The 14,132-nt window shown below is 35.1% G+C and overlaps 1 protein-coding gene across 5 annotated transcripts in view; it reads left to right on the top strand.

Annotated features, from left to right (window-relative positions):
• The window catches only part of BCLAF3 (BCLAF1 and THRAP3 family member 3), a 54,075-nt gene extending 41,952 nt beyond the window's left edge, over positions 1-12,123 (top strand). For 4 of the 5 annotated variants that reach the window (XM_012784656.3, XM_012784659.3, XM_012784655.3 and 1 more), the window contains 2 exons: positions 3,780-3,935; positions 11,035-12,123. In XM_012784656.3, the coding sequence (XP_012640110.1) occupies positions 3,780-3,935; positions 11,035-11,064 (186 nt within the window). In that variant the 3' untranslated portion in view covers positions 11,065-12,123. Of the gene's footprint in view, positions 1-3,779; positions 3,936-6,940; positions 7,642-11,034 lie in introns of those variants that run through there. The other variant, XM_012784657.3, reaches the window with a different exon arrangement.
• Positions 12,124-14,132: the final 2,009 nt, after the last annotated feature.

The raw sequence follows: 14,132 nt of genomic DNA, 5'->3' as shown, positions 1-14,132 counted from the left end.
TTTTACATGAAATGAACTCATTCAAAGCCAGATAGTAATCACCTTATTGGATATATAGAACTGGACCATGTCAATCTGAAAATTAGCTCTGATGTATCAAATTTGTGCAGATAGTCTTGACAAAATTATGGTGTTTCATTGTAATTCTGTTTCACCTGAAATTTTCTGTAGTCTTATGACAATAATTGAAAAATAGACCTAGCATAAATACTTTCTTGTAAACATATATGCTTCATTATGTATGACACACCCATCTCTAAAATGTGTGAAAGAGGAATCTACTTAGTTTTTATAACTACTCCATTGTAATACACCATTTGTACATTCATTTTCCCAATATTGCCCATGGTCAGTTTCCTGTTATTAAATACTCTGAGGATGGAACTTAAATAAAATAAATCAAGGGGGGGAAATGGGCATTTATTGAAACCTTAAAATCTGTACCCCCATAATATGCCAAAATAAAAAAAAATTTAAAAAATAAATAAATAAATCAAACACTAAATTTCAAATAGATTAAAATTCATTCCTATGGCCAAATCTTTGAAAATTATTATAGAACCTAAGCATTGTATGTGTTCTATTTAGATGTCTAGATATTAATTAGGCTGTAGTTTTAAAGCCATAATTCCGTATCATACACATTATGGCTTTTATTAAATTAGCAGCTTAATATTTTTAATGTTCTCCCCTTTCATAACTTTACAGCTGTCTCCTTTTTTTAAAAAGAAGCAGAAAAAAAAATTTTTTTTTTTTTTGAGACAGAGTCTCACTTGTTGCCCAGGCTATAGTGAGTGCCGTGGTGTCAGCCTAGCTCACAGCAACCTCAAACTCCTGGGCTCAAGTAATCCTTCTGCCTCAGCCTCCCGAGTAGCTAGGACTACAGGCATGTGCCACCATGCCCGGCTAATTTTATATATATATATATATTAGTTGGCCAATTAATTTCTTTCTATTTATAGTAGAGACGGGGTCTCGCTCTTGCTCAGGCTGGTTTTGAACTCCTGACCTCGAGCAATCCGCCTGCCTCGGCCTCCCAGAGTGCTAGGATTACAGGCGTGAGCCACCGTGCCCAGCCAGAAAAATTTTTTTTTTTTTTTTTTTTTTTTGAGACAGAGTCTCGCTTTGTTGTCCAGGCTAGAGTGAGTGCCGTGGCGTCAGCCTAGCTCACAGCAACCTCAAACTCCTGGGCTCGAGTGATCCTTCTGCCTCAGCCTCCCGAGTAGCTGGGACTACAGGCATGCGCCACCATGCCCGGCTAATTTTATATATATATATATCAGTTGGCCAATTGATTTCTTTCTATTTATAGTAGAGACGGGGTCTCGCTCTTGCTCAGGCTGGTTTGGAACTCCTGACCTTGAGCAATCCGCCCGCCTCGGCCTCCCAAGAGCTAGGATTACAGGCGTGAGCCACAGCGCCCGGCCCAGAAAAAAAAAATTTTTAAGCATAAAAAAAATGTGAACTTAACCAGGAATTAGGAAAAAAAAAATATAAAAGCAGCAGCTCCAGCAACAGCAACTCACCTGACAAGTCCCAATCTCTTTTCCTTCTGGCATTGGCTTAGTTTCTGGTTAATCTGAAGTTCATTATCGGAGGGGAAACAAGCAGTGTTTGAAGAAAGCTTTTATTTAATGCAGCCATTATAGTGTTTGTGAACAATTTTATTGACTTCCTTAGAGGCTAATAGTGTTTGTAATCTTACAATCTAATAAGGGGAGTTATTGTTTAGCTCTTCACAAACATGTTGAGGGAATCTTGCCTGTTTGATATCTGTATAGGGGTATATAGGTTTATTCAGACCTTGACTTTCTATTAACTAAATGTGTTTTTGTTTTTATAATTTTATCTTGTTTTTATAATTTTAGCTTTAATAGTTTACAAATACTAAACTCTTTCCTGAAAACATTTGAAAAGGGGCCACTATTAACTTTATTCCATTTGATTGGACCCTGGTCACATAGTTGTTGGAATGCAACTCAGGGATGTTTTTTATTCAGAACAAAGAAAGAATTTGGTTTAAAAACAAAACTCTCTCTGTGCAACTTTGTGATCAAATATTTACATATAACTAGATTGTATTTTCCTTTTTACTGTGAGCATTTGCTTGAGAAAATTGAGAAGTTGAAAAAAATAGCAGATAATAAAATTTATTTCTGATATATACTAGTCTTCTGAGTAGAATTATGATTTTATTTAAAAAAGAGCACATTTGGGTTCAATATGCAGTGGCTGCTATTTTGAAGGTATAGAATTTGCAACTTTTATTCTGACCCTTGTCACTGCCCAATAAATGAACACTGATTGAGTCCTTAACTCTTGAGTGGTAAGAGGAGATGGAAGAATAAGACTCCATGCTTGTGCCATTAAAAATAAATATTCTTTTATGCTCTTCAAGCTTAAAGAGCCCTTTTCTTGAATCTTGGTGAAGATGAGATGACTGTTGGCATAGTCAGAAAGACTAGCTGCCTGTCAGGTGTGCAGACCCAGCGTCTGGACTAAGTTGTTGGCCCCTGAAGGAAAAGGGATGGGTCTATTTAATCTTTGTATCTTGCATTTAGTATCAGGTGTGAATTTCATTAAATAAGTTCAGAACAATTTTGCAGTTAACTATAATTCCACCTGAGAGAGCATGTCAAGTTCACCAGAGTCTTTCCTTTTCTACCATAGCTTCTCCCAATTTCTTGGAATTAGATTTCCCAGTATTCAACTTATGCTGAGCTGGTCTTGTTAAAAGTTTAATTTTAATTTTGCCCAGGGTTTCTCTTCATATGGCTTCATATATCTTTTTTCCTCCTTCTTCTTTTTAAGCCATATGTCACTGAAATGTTTTTTTGTCTCAATAGTTTGGCATTTTTGTTTTGTTTTTTTTGTTTTTTGTTTTGAGACAGAGTCTCGCTTTGTTGCCCAGACTAGAGTGAGTGCCGTGGCGTCAGCCTAGCTCACAGCAACCTCAAACTCCTGGGCTCAAGCAATCCTTCTGCCTCAACAAATAGCTGGGACTACAGACATGCGCCACCATGCCCGGCTAACTTTTTCTATATATTAGTTGGCCAGTTAATTTCTTTCTATTTATAGTAGAGACAGGGTCTCGTTCTTGCTCAGGCTGGTTTCGAATTCTTGACCTCGAGCAATTAATTAATTTAATTAATTAATTAATTTCAGGTTCTTTTAACAGTTTTAAAAATTTGATGTATGATAGGATAGAGATTTTTTTTTTTTTTTTTTTTTTTGAGACAGAGTCTCACTTTGTTGCCCAGGCTAGAGTGAGTGCCGTGGCGTCAGCCTGGCTCACAGCAACCTCAATCTCCGGGGCTCAGCGATCCTACTGCCTCAGCCTCCCGAGTAGCTGGGACTACAGGCATGCGCCACCATGCCCGGCTAATTTTTTTTTTGTATATATATTTTTAGTTGGTCAATTAATTTATTTCTATTTTTGGTAGAGACGGGGTCTCGCTCAGGCTGGTTTCGAACTCCTGACCTTGAGCAATCCGCCCGCCTCGGCCTCCCAAAGTGCTAGGATTACAGGCGTGAGCCACCGCGCCCGGCCAGAGATTTTAAATATATATATTAGTATATAAAATAAGCTAGGAAGCTAGTTTGGGGAAAATGTGCTTAATTACCATTATTAATTCCTTTCCTTTTGATATCTAAAATGCCTAGAATCAAGGGCAGCTCTAAGTACCAAACATTTTTCCATCTGTTATACTAATTTGTTATACTAATAAAGTAAACTTAGAAGCTGTAGTTTTAAATTTAATTATTTTTTTCCTTTACAGAGCAACTTTAGAGGTGGGAGATTCCAGCCCCATTATAAATCAGGCCTAGTACAGAAGAGCTTGTACATCCAGGCTAAATATCAGCGTTTACGGTTTGCTGGTCCAAGGGGATTTATCACTAATAAATTCAGAGAAAGATTACTGAGGAAAAAAAAGGTTAGTTGAATTATGATCATTTAAAAACGTTGAGTGACTTTTGAACTACTAAATTATCTATGTTCATTAGATACATTGGGTTTTTCATTTAATTTTTATGTAAGGAACACCTTCAATTTAAAAAATGCTCTTATTGCATGGTAGTTGAATAAAAACTTCAAGGGATAATGGTAATAGAGTGGTGAGACTAATCTTAAAATGCTTTTAGCTATTATACCTCAAATATTTTTAATATACCAGCTATTTCAACTTTTTACTTTAGAATTTCTGTTGTATGGTTAATCTTTGAAATGGAAATTTAGGTAAAGGCTTTTAACTGATATATTTTAGTCTTATGTAATTAGCTAAGTGCCAAAAAATATTGAACTGACTATAGACAAAAGGTACATAATTGCAAAATACACTAACTCTTCCTTTTTTTCCCATTTGTATTTTTTTATTGTAGTAAAATATGTATAAGATAAAATTTGTCATTTTAACCATTTTTTAGTATACAATTCAGTGACATTAATTACATTCACAATGCTATGCAATCATCACTACTATATGCTAACTCTTTAATTTATGTTTTTTAATTGAGTACATTTATATATATTTATGGTGTTCAACATGATGTTTCAATATATGTATACATTGTAGAATGGCTAAGTTAAGCTATTTAACATATGCATTACCTCACATAATTTTTTTGTGGTGAGAACATTTGAAATCTATTCTCTTAGCAATATTCAAGTATACAATATATTGTCATTAAGTATAGTCACCGTGACATACAATACATCTCTTGAACTTATTTCTCCTGTCTAACTGAAATTTTGTGTTAATGCTTTGGTCAACTTCTCCCCAGTTTCCCCAGGCTCTGGTAACCACCATTTTACTCTCTGTTTCTATGAATTAAGCTGTTTTTAGATTCCACATACAGATGAGATTATATTGCTTTGTCTTTCTGTGCCTGGCTTATTTCTCTTAACAAAATGTCCTCCAGGTTCACCCATGTTGTCACAAATGACAGTGTTTCCTTCTTTTTAAGGCTGAATAGTATTCCATTTGTGTATGTATACCACATTTTCTTTATCCATTTATCCATTGATAGAAACTGGGGTTGATTCCATTGTGCCAACTCTTAATGTTAATAAAAAGTTTCTTGATAATTTAAATTATGTACTCTTTTAGCTGTGGCTTGATTTTATATGAATTAGCCATGTTAGTATTTGAAAATGCAGCATAAATATGACATAAAATTAATTTCTACAGAATTATATTTTAAATGGGAAAAATAGCATAAGAGAGGAGAGGGCATAAAGACAATGTGGGAAGGAAATTAGACACTGGGATTCATGGCTTTTGGGGTTGAAAGAAACCTTGAAAGTTGTGGAGTACAAAGGTAGAACAAGAACCAAGATCAGCTGAATCAACAGGAATCTATTATACACTTGCCACGTCCCTCGAGCTGAAGTGTGCCAGGGTGCAAAAGAAGTGTGTGAAAAGCATCATCACCTTCGAGCACTTATGATCCAGAGCCTCCAGTTTCACCACCTACCTCTCTGACTTCTCTGTCGCATTTGGTGGTTTCTCTTCCACCATGTATTCTTTACAAATGTAAGCATTTTCTAGTGTGATACTCATTATTCTCCCTTCTTATTCCTCCTATTTGTCTTAATTGGCCTTATCTCTTCCCAGAATTTCAGCCATCACTACTGTTGATGTCTTAAGCCCTGACTACTCTCCAGACCACCAGATTTTCAGCTGCCTCCCAGACATCTGCACATAGATGTCCTAAAAGCACCTCAAATTCAGCATGTTTAATATCAAACTTGCACTGAAACATGCTACAGCATGGACGACCCTTAAAAGTAAAATGCTAAGTGACAGAAGCCAGACACAAATGATCACATATGATTACATTTCTATGAAATGCCCAGAACAGGCAAAGCCATAGAAACAGATAGATTAGTGGTTGGCAGGGACTGGGGGATGGGTAGGGGAAAATTGGGAAGGGAGGCTATGGGGTCGTTGCTAATGAGTATGGCATTTCTTTTTGGGGTGAGAAAATATTCTAAAACTGATTGTGGTGATTGATGGTTGCACAACTCTGTGAATACACTAAAAAGCTACTGAATTGTATACTTTCAAATGGGTGAACTCTATAGTATGTGAATTACATCTCAGTAAAGCTGTTAAAAATTGTATCAAACTTGCTCTCCTTCCCAGACCACTCATTTCCCCTCTAGGTTCATCGCAGCTAGCCAAGCAAAGCTAGAAACTTGTCCTCCTAATCCTCCCAGTTCTCATTACAACTTCAGCCATTCCAAGTCTTCTTATTTCTATCATTCATTATTCCATTTAATTTTATTTTAACAACTACATATTATTCCACTCTATAGATGTATTTTTTTAGTGCTCTTTAAACCTTTTGCTCACATACTGTAAAATTTCACAATATTATCCACCTCCTTGCACATTTTTAGGTTATCTAATATTTTTTATCATAAGTTATCATAAAGGATATAATTTCTAGCATCTTATAAACACAGTCTTAAATAAAACTGTTACATAATTCTTTTAAATTCCTTTAGTGAAACCTTCATACTATAGGAATTTGATAACTAACCTCATCCATATAAAAAATACACAAATTTTTTTAACAGTGAGAAATTTTACGTTATTCCTTTTTTGCCTTGAATTTGGACTTTATTCTACTTCCCTCATAGAATTTTATCTTCCAATATTTTATGGATCACCAAACCTAATCTGGCATGTAATGTTATTAGATTTCTGTGACTATTGGATGTTAAATATTTCCTCAGAATTGAGTTAATATTACATTTGATCAAAATATCCTAACTATATTACAAATTTTGTTAAGTGTTGATTAGACAAAAGAAGTTTTATTGCAAATGCATTTCTTTTTTCAATTAGTTCATGTATTCATGGATAAATATTATTGCTGGTAGAATAATACAGTGTTCAAGTATCTATTCTAATTCTATTTTTTCTTTTTATAGATGTAAGTGCTGAGAAACCTTGTTTATGTGGTTATATAGATGGGAATGAAAGGACTTCTATTATAGCAATGCCAGTCGATTCTTTGGACTCACTCTGAATTATAGGCCAAAAAAATCACTTAGTGAAATATCATCAAAAAGTATTTTGAATGTTCTATCACCAACAACTTGATTTTGTACTCCTTAAATTTTATTAAACAAGGGCAAAGAATTGAAACCAACTGACTTGCAGAAGCATACTGTTTATTAGTAGTTGTTAGGACTAGTTCACTTTCTTGACACTCAGTATTTCAAATTGCCCCTTTTTGGGGGATCCCCAGGTAATATAAAATAGTAAGATTTGGGATGGGACGATGATCATTCTTGTGTAAGGTGGGGATGTGGGGAACCAGCCTTAACCAATTGTGCAGGCAGCATAAATTTGGAAAGTGTACATTGGAAATTTGAAGATCAGGAAATTAATTCCTTAAAACTATCTGTACCTACATACTCATTGGAAAGTCTTTGTATACCTCTAAAGGTATGCATATCCCAATTCCACTTGGGCACATTGACATTTTGGTACCTTGCCGTGTTGCCCCTTTTGCTTATTTATACTCTCACCAGCAGTACCCGAAAGGACCTGTTTACCTACACCCTAGGCAGCACTACATGTTCTCAGTCTTTACTTTTTGTTGTCAGTCTGATAGCAAAATGTAGCTCTCATTGATTATTAATGGTGATTATTAATGGTGATTTGATTTCTTTGATTTTTGATTTCTTTGATTATTAATGGTGTGAGCATCTTTTTAATGTGTTCATTGGCCACTTGAATTTCTTTCTTTAATCTCCTTATTTCTACACTTTGCCCATGTTTCTTTTGGGGGATGGTACTTATTTGTATTGATTTGTAGGAGCACTTGATATACTGAGGATATTAACCTGTTGTACACTTTGCTGGTGTTCATTTTATGTTTGTCAGCTGTTTATGCTGGCTTTTACATTATAGGACTTTTAGATGTTCATGAATTTATTAAATTTGTCTCATATGGCTTCTAGATTTCATACCATGCTTATACTGAAAAAATTCTTTACTGTGTTTCCTTCAAGAGGTTTTATGGTTAAATTATAACATATAAATATTTAATCCATTTAGCATTTATGATATAATGTGAAAGATCTAATTTTTCCCCAATAGATAGTTTTTCTAATACCATTCATTCAATAATTTGTCCTCTCCCTGCTAATTGGAAATGCCGCCTTCACTATTAAAATATTCTACATTTTTATGTATCCCTGGTCTGTTTTTGGAAGCTTTGGAACCTTCTAACTTATATCCTTGCCTCCTGTGATTTGCTTATTCAGTCTCTTTACTACTAGCACAATCATTGTTCCAAAACACGGAGTGTATCATACTACTTTTGCACAAACACCTTCCAAGTATCTATTGCCTACAAAACAAAGAGACCAAACTTGATAGCCAGGTCAAGTCCTAAGCTACATTTCTACCTACATTTCCCTGTGGGCCCTCTGCTTTGGGGAGCATAATATATATTTTCATGTATTTGTACCCTTGTTCCTACTGTTCTCATGGCCAGAAACAGCCTCCTGAGCCATATTCTTTTCTTATTAAACCCTACTTTCCTTACAAAACCCTCACTGTAAAGCCTTACCAAAGCCCCTTCTTAACTCTTGTTTCATTTGGTCTCCAATTATTGTTGTTTACCTTCCTATTTCCCCAAACAGATTATCAAATTCTGGAGGGTAGGGGGTACCTCATTAGTCTTATATCTTCCCTTGTTGCCTTTCATATAGGTAGTCTTTAGAAAATGCTCATTGAATGGAATCGAATCTAATCATATACATATATACACACACTCACACATGTCTATCATATGCTCTAAAAAGCTGGCAAACAAAGACCATTGTGTCAGGGGTCCCCAAGACCACCTCCAAGGTTTCATGATTCACCAGGAGGACTCAGAGGACTCTGGCTACAGCTGTACTCATGGCTATGATTTATTACAGTAAAAGGGGACAGAGCAAAGTCAGCAAAAGGGAAAGGCACGTGGGGCAAAGGCTGGAGGAAGCCAGGTGCAAATTTCCAAGAGTCCTCTCCCAGTGGAATCACACAGGACGTGCTTAATTCCCCCAGCAACGAGTTGTGACAACACATGAAATGTTGCCAGCCTGGGAAGCTCACTAGAGACTCAGTACCCGAGGATTTTACTGGGGGCTGATGACATAGGCATCCCCTGCCAGGCACACACCCAAATTCCAGACTCCCCAAAGGAAAGCAAGTGTTCAGCATAAACCATATTATTTACACAAACAGTTTCAGCACTCATCAGTTAATAGTGGGAACCCTTCTGAAATCCACATCCCCAGATGCCGGCCAAGGGCCAGCCTTGTAAGTGGGCCTTTTGAAGGACAGCAGTCAGGCCTGTTATGGTAACTCTTTACTGCACAACCGTATTTTTGAAGAGCTTAATTTCACAGATGGCCAATGCTTAAAGGGAGGTGAAGATCAATGTGGGAGGAGTGGGCAGTGGATATATGTTAGGTACTTTGATTGATATGCTCTTCACAGAGGAGGTAGGCTGTGAGCTGAGGCCTGGGTACAAAGCTCCATGTTTGACAATAGGATATAAGGCTGGGGAAAGGGGGATGTGCAAATTATAGAGGGCCTTGAAAGCTGGGGAGAATATTTAGGATTTGTGGTAGCAGTAGGATATCTTCCTAGACTGAAAAGAAGAAAGTAGGACGTTAGGATGGTCACTTAGTTAGCAGTGGATGGGCAGGTTCTGGGAGGAGAGATGAGGTGCAGAAGACCAATAGGGAACATTTGCAGGGACCCAGATGTCAAGTTATGAAAACCTAGATGAGAAGTGCTTATATGTCTAGTTCAGCATTCTTTTAAATCACGGGAAGGATGGAGGAATCTATTTGAGAGATCTTATAAAAGAAGCTATGTCAAGGGTGAATGTCATTCAAAATAATCGCATGTTTTTATAAATAAGATATTTCAGTTGAAATTTATTTTAGAATTATGACAGAATTTCCTTTTAAGGTTGTAAGTAGGTAACAGATATTTTATTTGAAGGTAATCTTATATGATTTTTATATTGTATAATGAGTAAATTAAATAGGATACAATGAAGTCTAACTCTATTTAAAGGAATGATGTTGACAAAAATATATATGCATGTATTTTGAACATCTCATTAACCAAAATAGAAAGAATAAGAATTTTCTATCAGCACTGTTTTTATTTGGAATTAAAAGTTTCCATACTAATATAAATGCCAAAAAATAAATCAACTCTTAAATTTCTTTCAGTTTTAATAATGTAAGATCCTAGTAAAAGGTAAGGATATATGTATTAATAAATTTTTATTTTTAATATCCCTAAAAAACATGCCATTTTACCATGTTTGCTCTTTTATTAGTTGCATGGTCTTATGTCCAGTTTGTGGTTAGTTATTTAAAATTTTGCATAGTAGCACAATATAGAATCCACTTTCATTACTCTTTAATCAAAGTCTTATTGTTCTTGTGAATTATTTTTCCCATATTTATTGAGGGCTTACATATTTTTATGTTGTAGGTAACCATCCAAAAAGCAAGAAAGATTCCCCACCTCCAATAGCTTCCTCTGCAGTTATCAGTCAAATGAGAAGAGTCCATATAGTTTTAGAATTAGAGATACTATATGATAGAAAAGATAAAATACTAGTTCAAAGTGTGTGTGTGTGTAGTGTCAGGCTCTGTTCTTGAGAGACTAAGGTTTAAGAGTCTTGGTTTTATGCCAGGGATATCCCACTGAAACTCACCCAAATAGCAGAATTCTGTTTTCATCAATTTACTAATACCAGTGTTATCTAGTGCCATGTTTTCTTTGTCCTATTGACTTATCATTTGATATCTGCTTTGATGTGTTCTGTTGTTAGTATGCGTCTTTGAGATTCTACATAGCTTTATGGGGATCTCAGGGTGCAAGTAGTATTATGTAAATTAAAATATTTTGAAAATTGCAGTGTAAACAAAACTCTAGTTCAGATGTTATAATTGACACTTCTTTTGAAGTCTTTATTTCTCTTGTTTTCTCTCAATAGGAATATAAAAATGTTGCCACAGAAATCTAATCTGGAAATGTTACAAATGGAAACAACACTACAGAAGAAAATTTGGGATCATCTCTTTTTGTCAGGAGTTAGAAGTGGCACTAAGGCACTAATACTGTAACTTTCTTGATAAAATAACTTTATTTTTTAGTAGTGGAATGCTGCAATTCTTTTATACTTAACAATTGTTTTTAAATTACAGTATTCAATCTAAAAGTTGTATTAAGTATGGTTTCTTTTGCAAAAACTCTCACAAGAATCACTTGAAGGGCATTATTTGTTGATGCGTTTTTCTCTGAGCATGGTTTCATAAAGAGAACTTAACCAAGTTATATTCAGACATTTATATGTTGAAAGTTTTGCTTATGTAATAAAAACAAAAACAAAAGTATCCAAATTGTATAGTGTCTGTACATGAAAGAACTTTAAACAGTGGCCTTACAGTAGCAAATTTTATACCGGATTTTTCTTTTTCTGATGACATTTTGGCTTACAACTTGAAGTTTTCTTAAGTTTCTGAAGATCAAGGCCTATATAATTCATACATTTCATATTATAATATAAGAAGGCAAGAGAAAAGGTGCTTCAAATTTTCCATCAGGTAGTTGTGAGTGCACTGAATTTTTAGTAATATGTTCATCCAGTTTTTTCCATGCTATTTGCTCTTTTCCAATTTCAAAATGCTATTGTGGAAAATATGTAAAGATTTTGTAATCTATAGTCCATCTTATTTTTCCCTCAGGGCAAGCTTGTGCATATCATATTTTTAAAGGCTTTTTAAAAATCTGACAGACAAAATCTCACATTTTAAAATTGTACTTTACTACTATAGCATTACACATTTTGCAAGCATATCTTCTAGAATGTTTATTTTCAGTTCAGTTGATACGTATTGCATACCTGCTATGTGTAAGATAAAACCGATGGGATTTTAAGTGAAATTTTTAGGTCCCAATACCTTTTTTCTTCATGTTTTCTGTGTCATGCTTAACAGTACATATACATTCCCAATTACAATTTTGTGAAATGTTTATTTGTAATACAATAAAACATTGTTGCTCTTTCTGCTTAAAGAAGTTACTTGCCAGTTTGTGGGAACATTATTTTAATTTCATATGAGACTCACAGCCTCGGGTAGGACCTACTGATGTTTAAAGCACAGTTCTGCACTTACAAAGACAGAGCTTTCTATTTTTTTTCTTTTTTTTTTTCTTTTTTTTTATTTGAGCAGAGGTTAGACATGAGAGCTTTCTAAATCAAAATATGAAGCTCAATAAGAACTTGGTATTTCATGACTAGATTATGAAAACTCTTACTATAAACATTCAGTTTTCTTTTACATATCTTTAAAAGATGGGGCAGCCTTTTCCTTAAGTGGATCAGTGGTAAGGGGAGCAAGTACACTTGAATCATTGCTAGTGAAGTAATAACTTTAGGAGATGGCCTGCCTCATGCTGTGTACCATCTCTGTAAGTCAGGGAACATTCCGCTTACTGTAAGAAAGAAGTGGGTGCACAGATAACATGGCAACTTTGTATTGTGTTATGTACTTATCAAATCTGTCTTACATTTTGAAATAATTGATTTTATTTATTTCTATATTCTAGGGGACAGTTATGGGCCTTGAATATTTAATCATTTGATTGACAGCTATGTATTGCACAGAAACTGTCTGTACTAAAATTACAGCAATGAACAAGAGGACAATACACATGGACCCTGCCTTTATGGTACAGTCTAATAGGGAAAATGCACATCAGACATAGAAATGTAACTTGGTACATGGCATTTAGTCTCTAGCACTATTTTATTTATCACAGCACTTAAGGGTAAGGTGGCCAATTTAATATCACTCATTCCACAGCTAATTCATTATGTAAGCATATTTGGATAATACTTTTGGCACTGTCTTAAAATGCAAAACATGTTATCTGCAAAATACCTATTCAGAAAACATTCCACGTATTAGTTCCTCAGCCTAAAAAGAAAGACTTGCTTTATGATTTAGACTATAAAATAAGGACAAGGACCATGTCTGTCTTGTTCACCATGGTATCCCCAGTGTACCCAGCATCCTACTTGACATGAGGCAGGAACTCATTAAAAATTAGTTGAATGATGAACGAGTAAGTATTGAGTAGAATATGTGTATTAGGAACTATCTAATTTTCATATGGAGGTTGAACAAAAGGTCATCCATAGCATTTTTTATTGGCTGGAAAGAATTTGAATTCTCAAATGCGTACAAATTGGGAAGTTTTTCTGGTAAGTCCCAATGCCTCTCTACCCCTTCCCCCCCACCCCCACAGTGTGCTAGGCCCTTCACTGGCCCTGGGAAGACAAACATAATAAGATGAAGTTCCTGCTCTGAGGAACCTCATACACTATTGGGGAAGAGATTCACAAAAATAAAGAATTGCAGTATAGACTAGAGTGGACATACATGCAAAAGGTTGAGAGAAAACTTGGCATTCCTGGTTGAATATCCCCTCATCACATTTCTTTCCTATTGGTTTCACAAACCTCAGAAGGCACTGTTCTGTTGGTTTTTCTGGCTTTAAAAATTGATGCATTGAGGGAAACTAGGCAAAGTATATGCGGGATCTCTCCGCATTATTTCTTATAGCTGATGTGAATCTATAATTATCTCAATATAAATTTCAATTTAAAGCATTTCCCATAGTCTTACCAAAAAACTATTACAAATATTTTAGAGGATACATTTTCATTTTTTTCCTGTGGAAAAACTACTATATTTACATTATAGCAATTTATATAGATGGATACTATGTACCAGATTTTACCTAATAAATCCTACATTTTTGAATAGTTTTTTTAAAAGGAGAGAGATGAATCCTATTAAGCCAACAAGATTTTGCTTACATCCCTATAAAGTAACCTCAAAATGATCAATCTGCTGTTTCTTTTTCCTGCTTTCCTTTGTTCCTTTCTGCCTATGAAACTCATCCACTCTGTTTAGCTTATGAAGCTCCTTTCTATTTTGCATATTGGACTCTGCCTGGTTTGTGAATTGCTAATAAAAGTCAATCCGGCTGGGCGCAGTGGCTCATGCCTGTAATCCCAGCACT

This window comes from Microcebus murinus, chromosome X (assembly GCF_040939455.1).
Source record: "Microcebus murinus isolate Inina chromosome X, M.murinus_Inina_mat1.0, whole genome shotgun sequence".
NCBI lineage: Eukaryota > Metazoa > Chordata > Mammalia > Primates > Cheirogaleidae > Microcebus > Microcebus murinus.
This window is presented reverse-complemented; position numbering and strand designations above follow the sequence as displayed.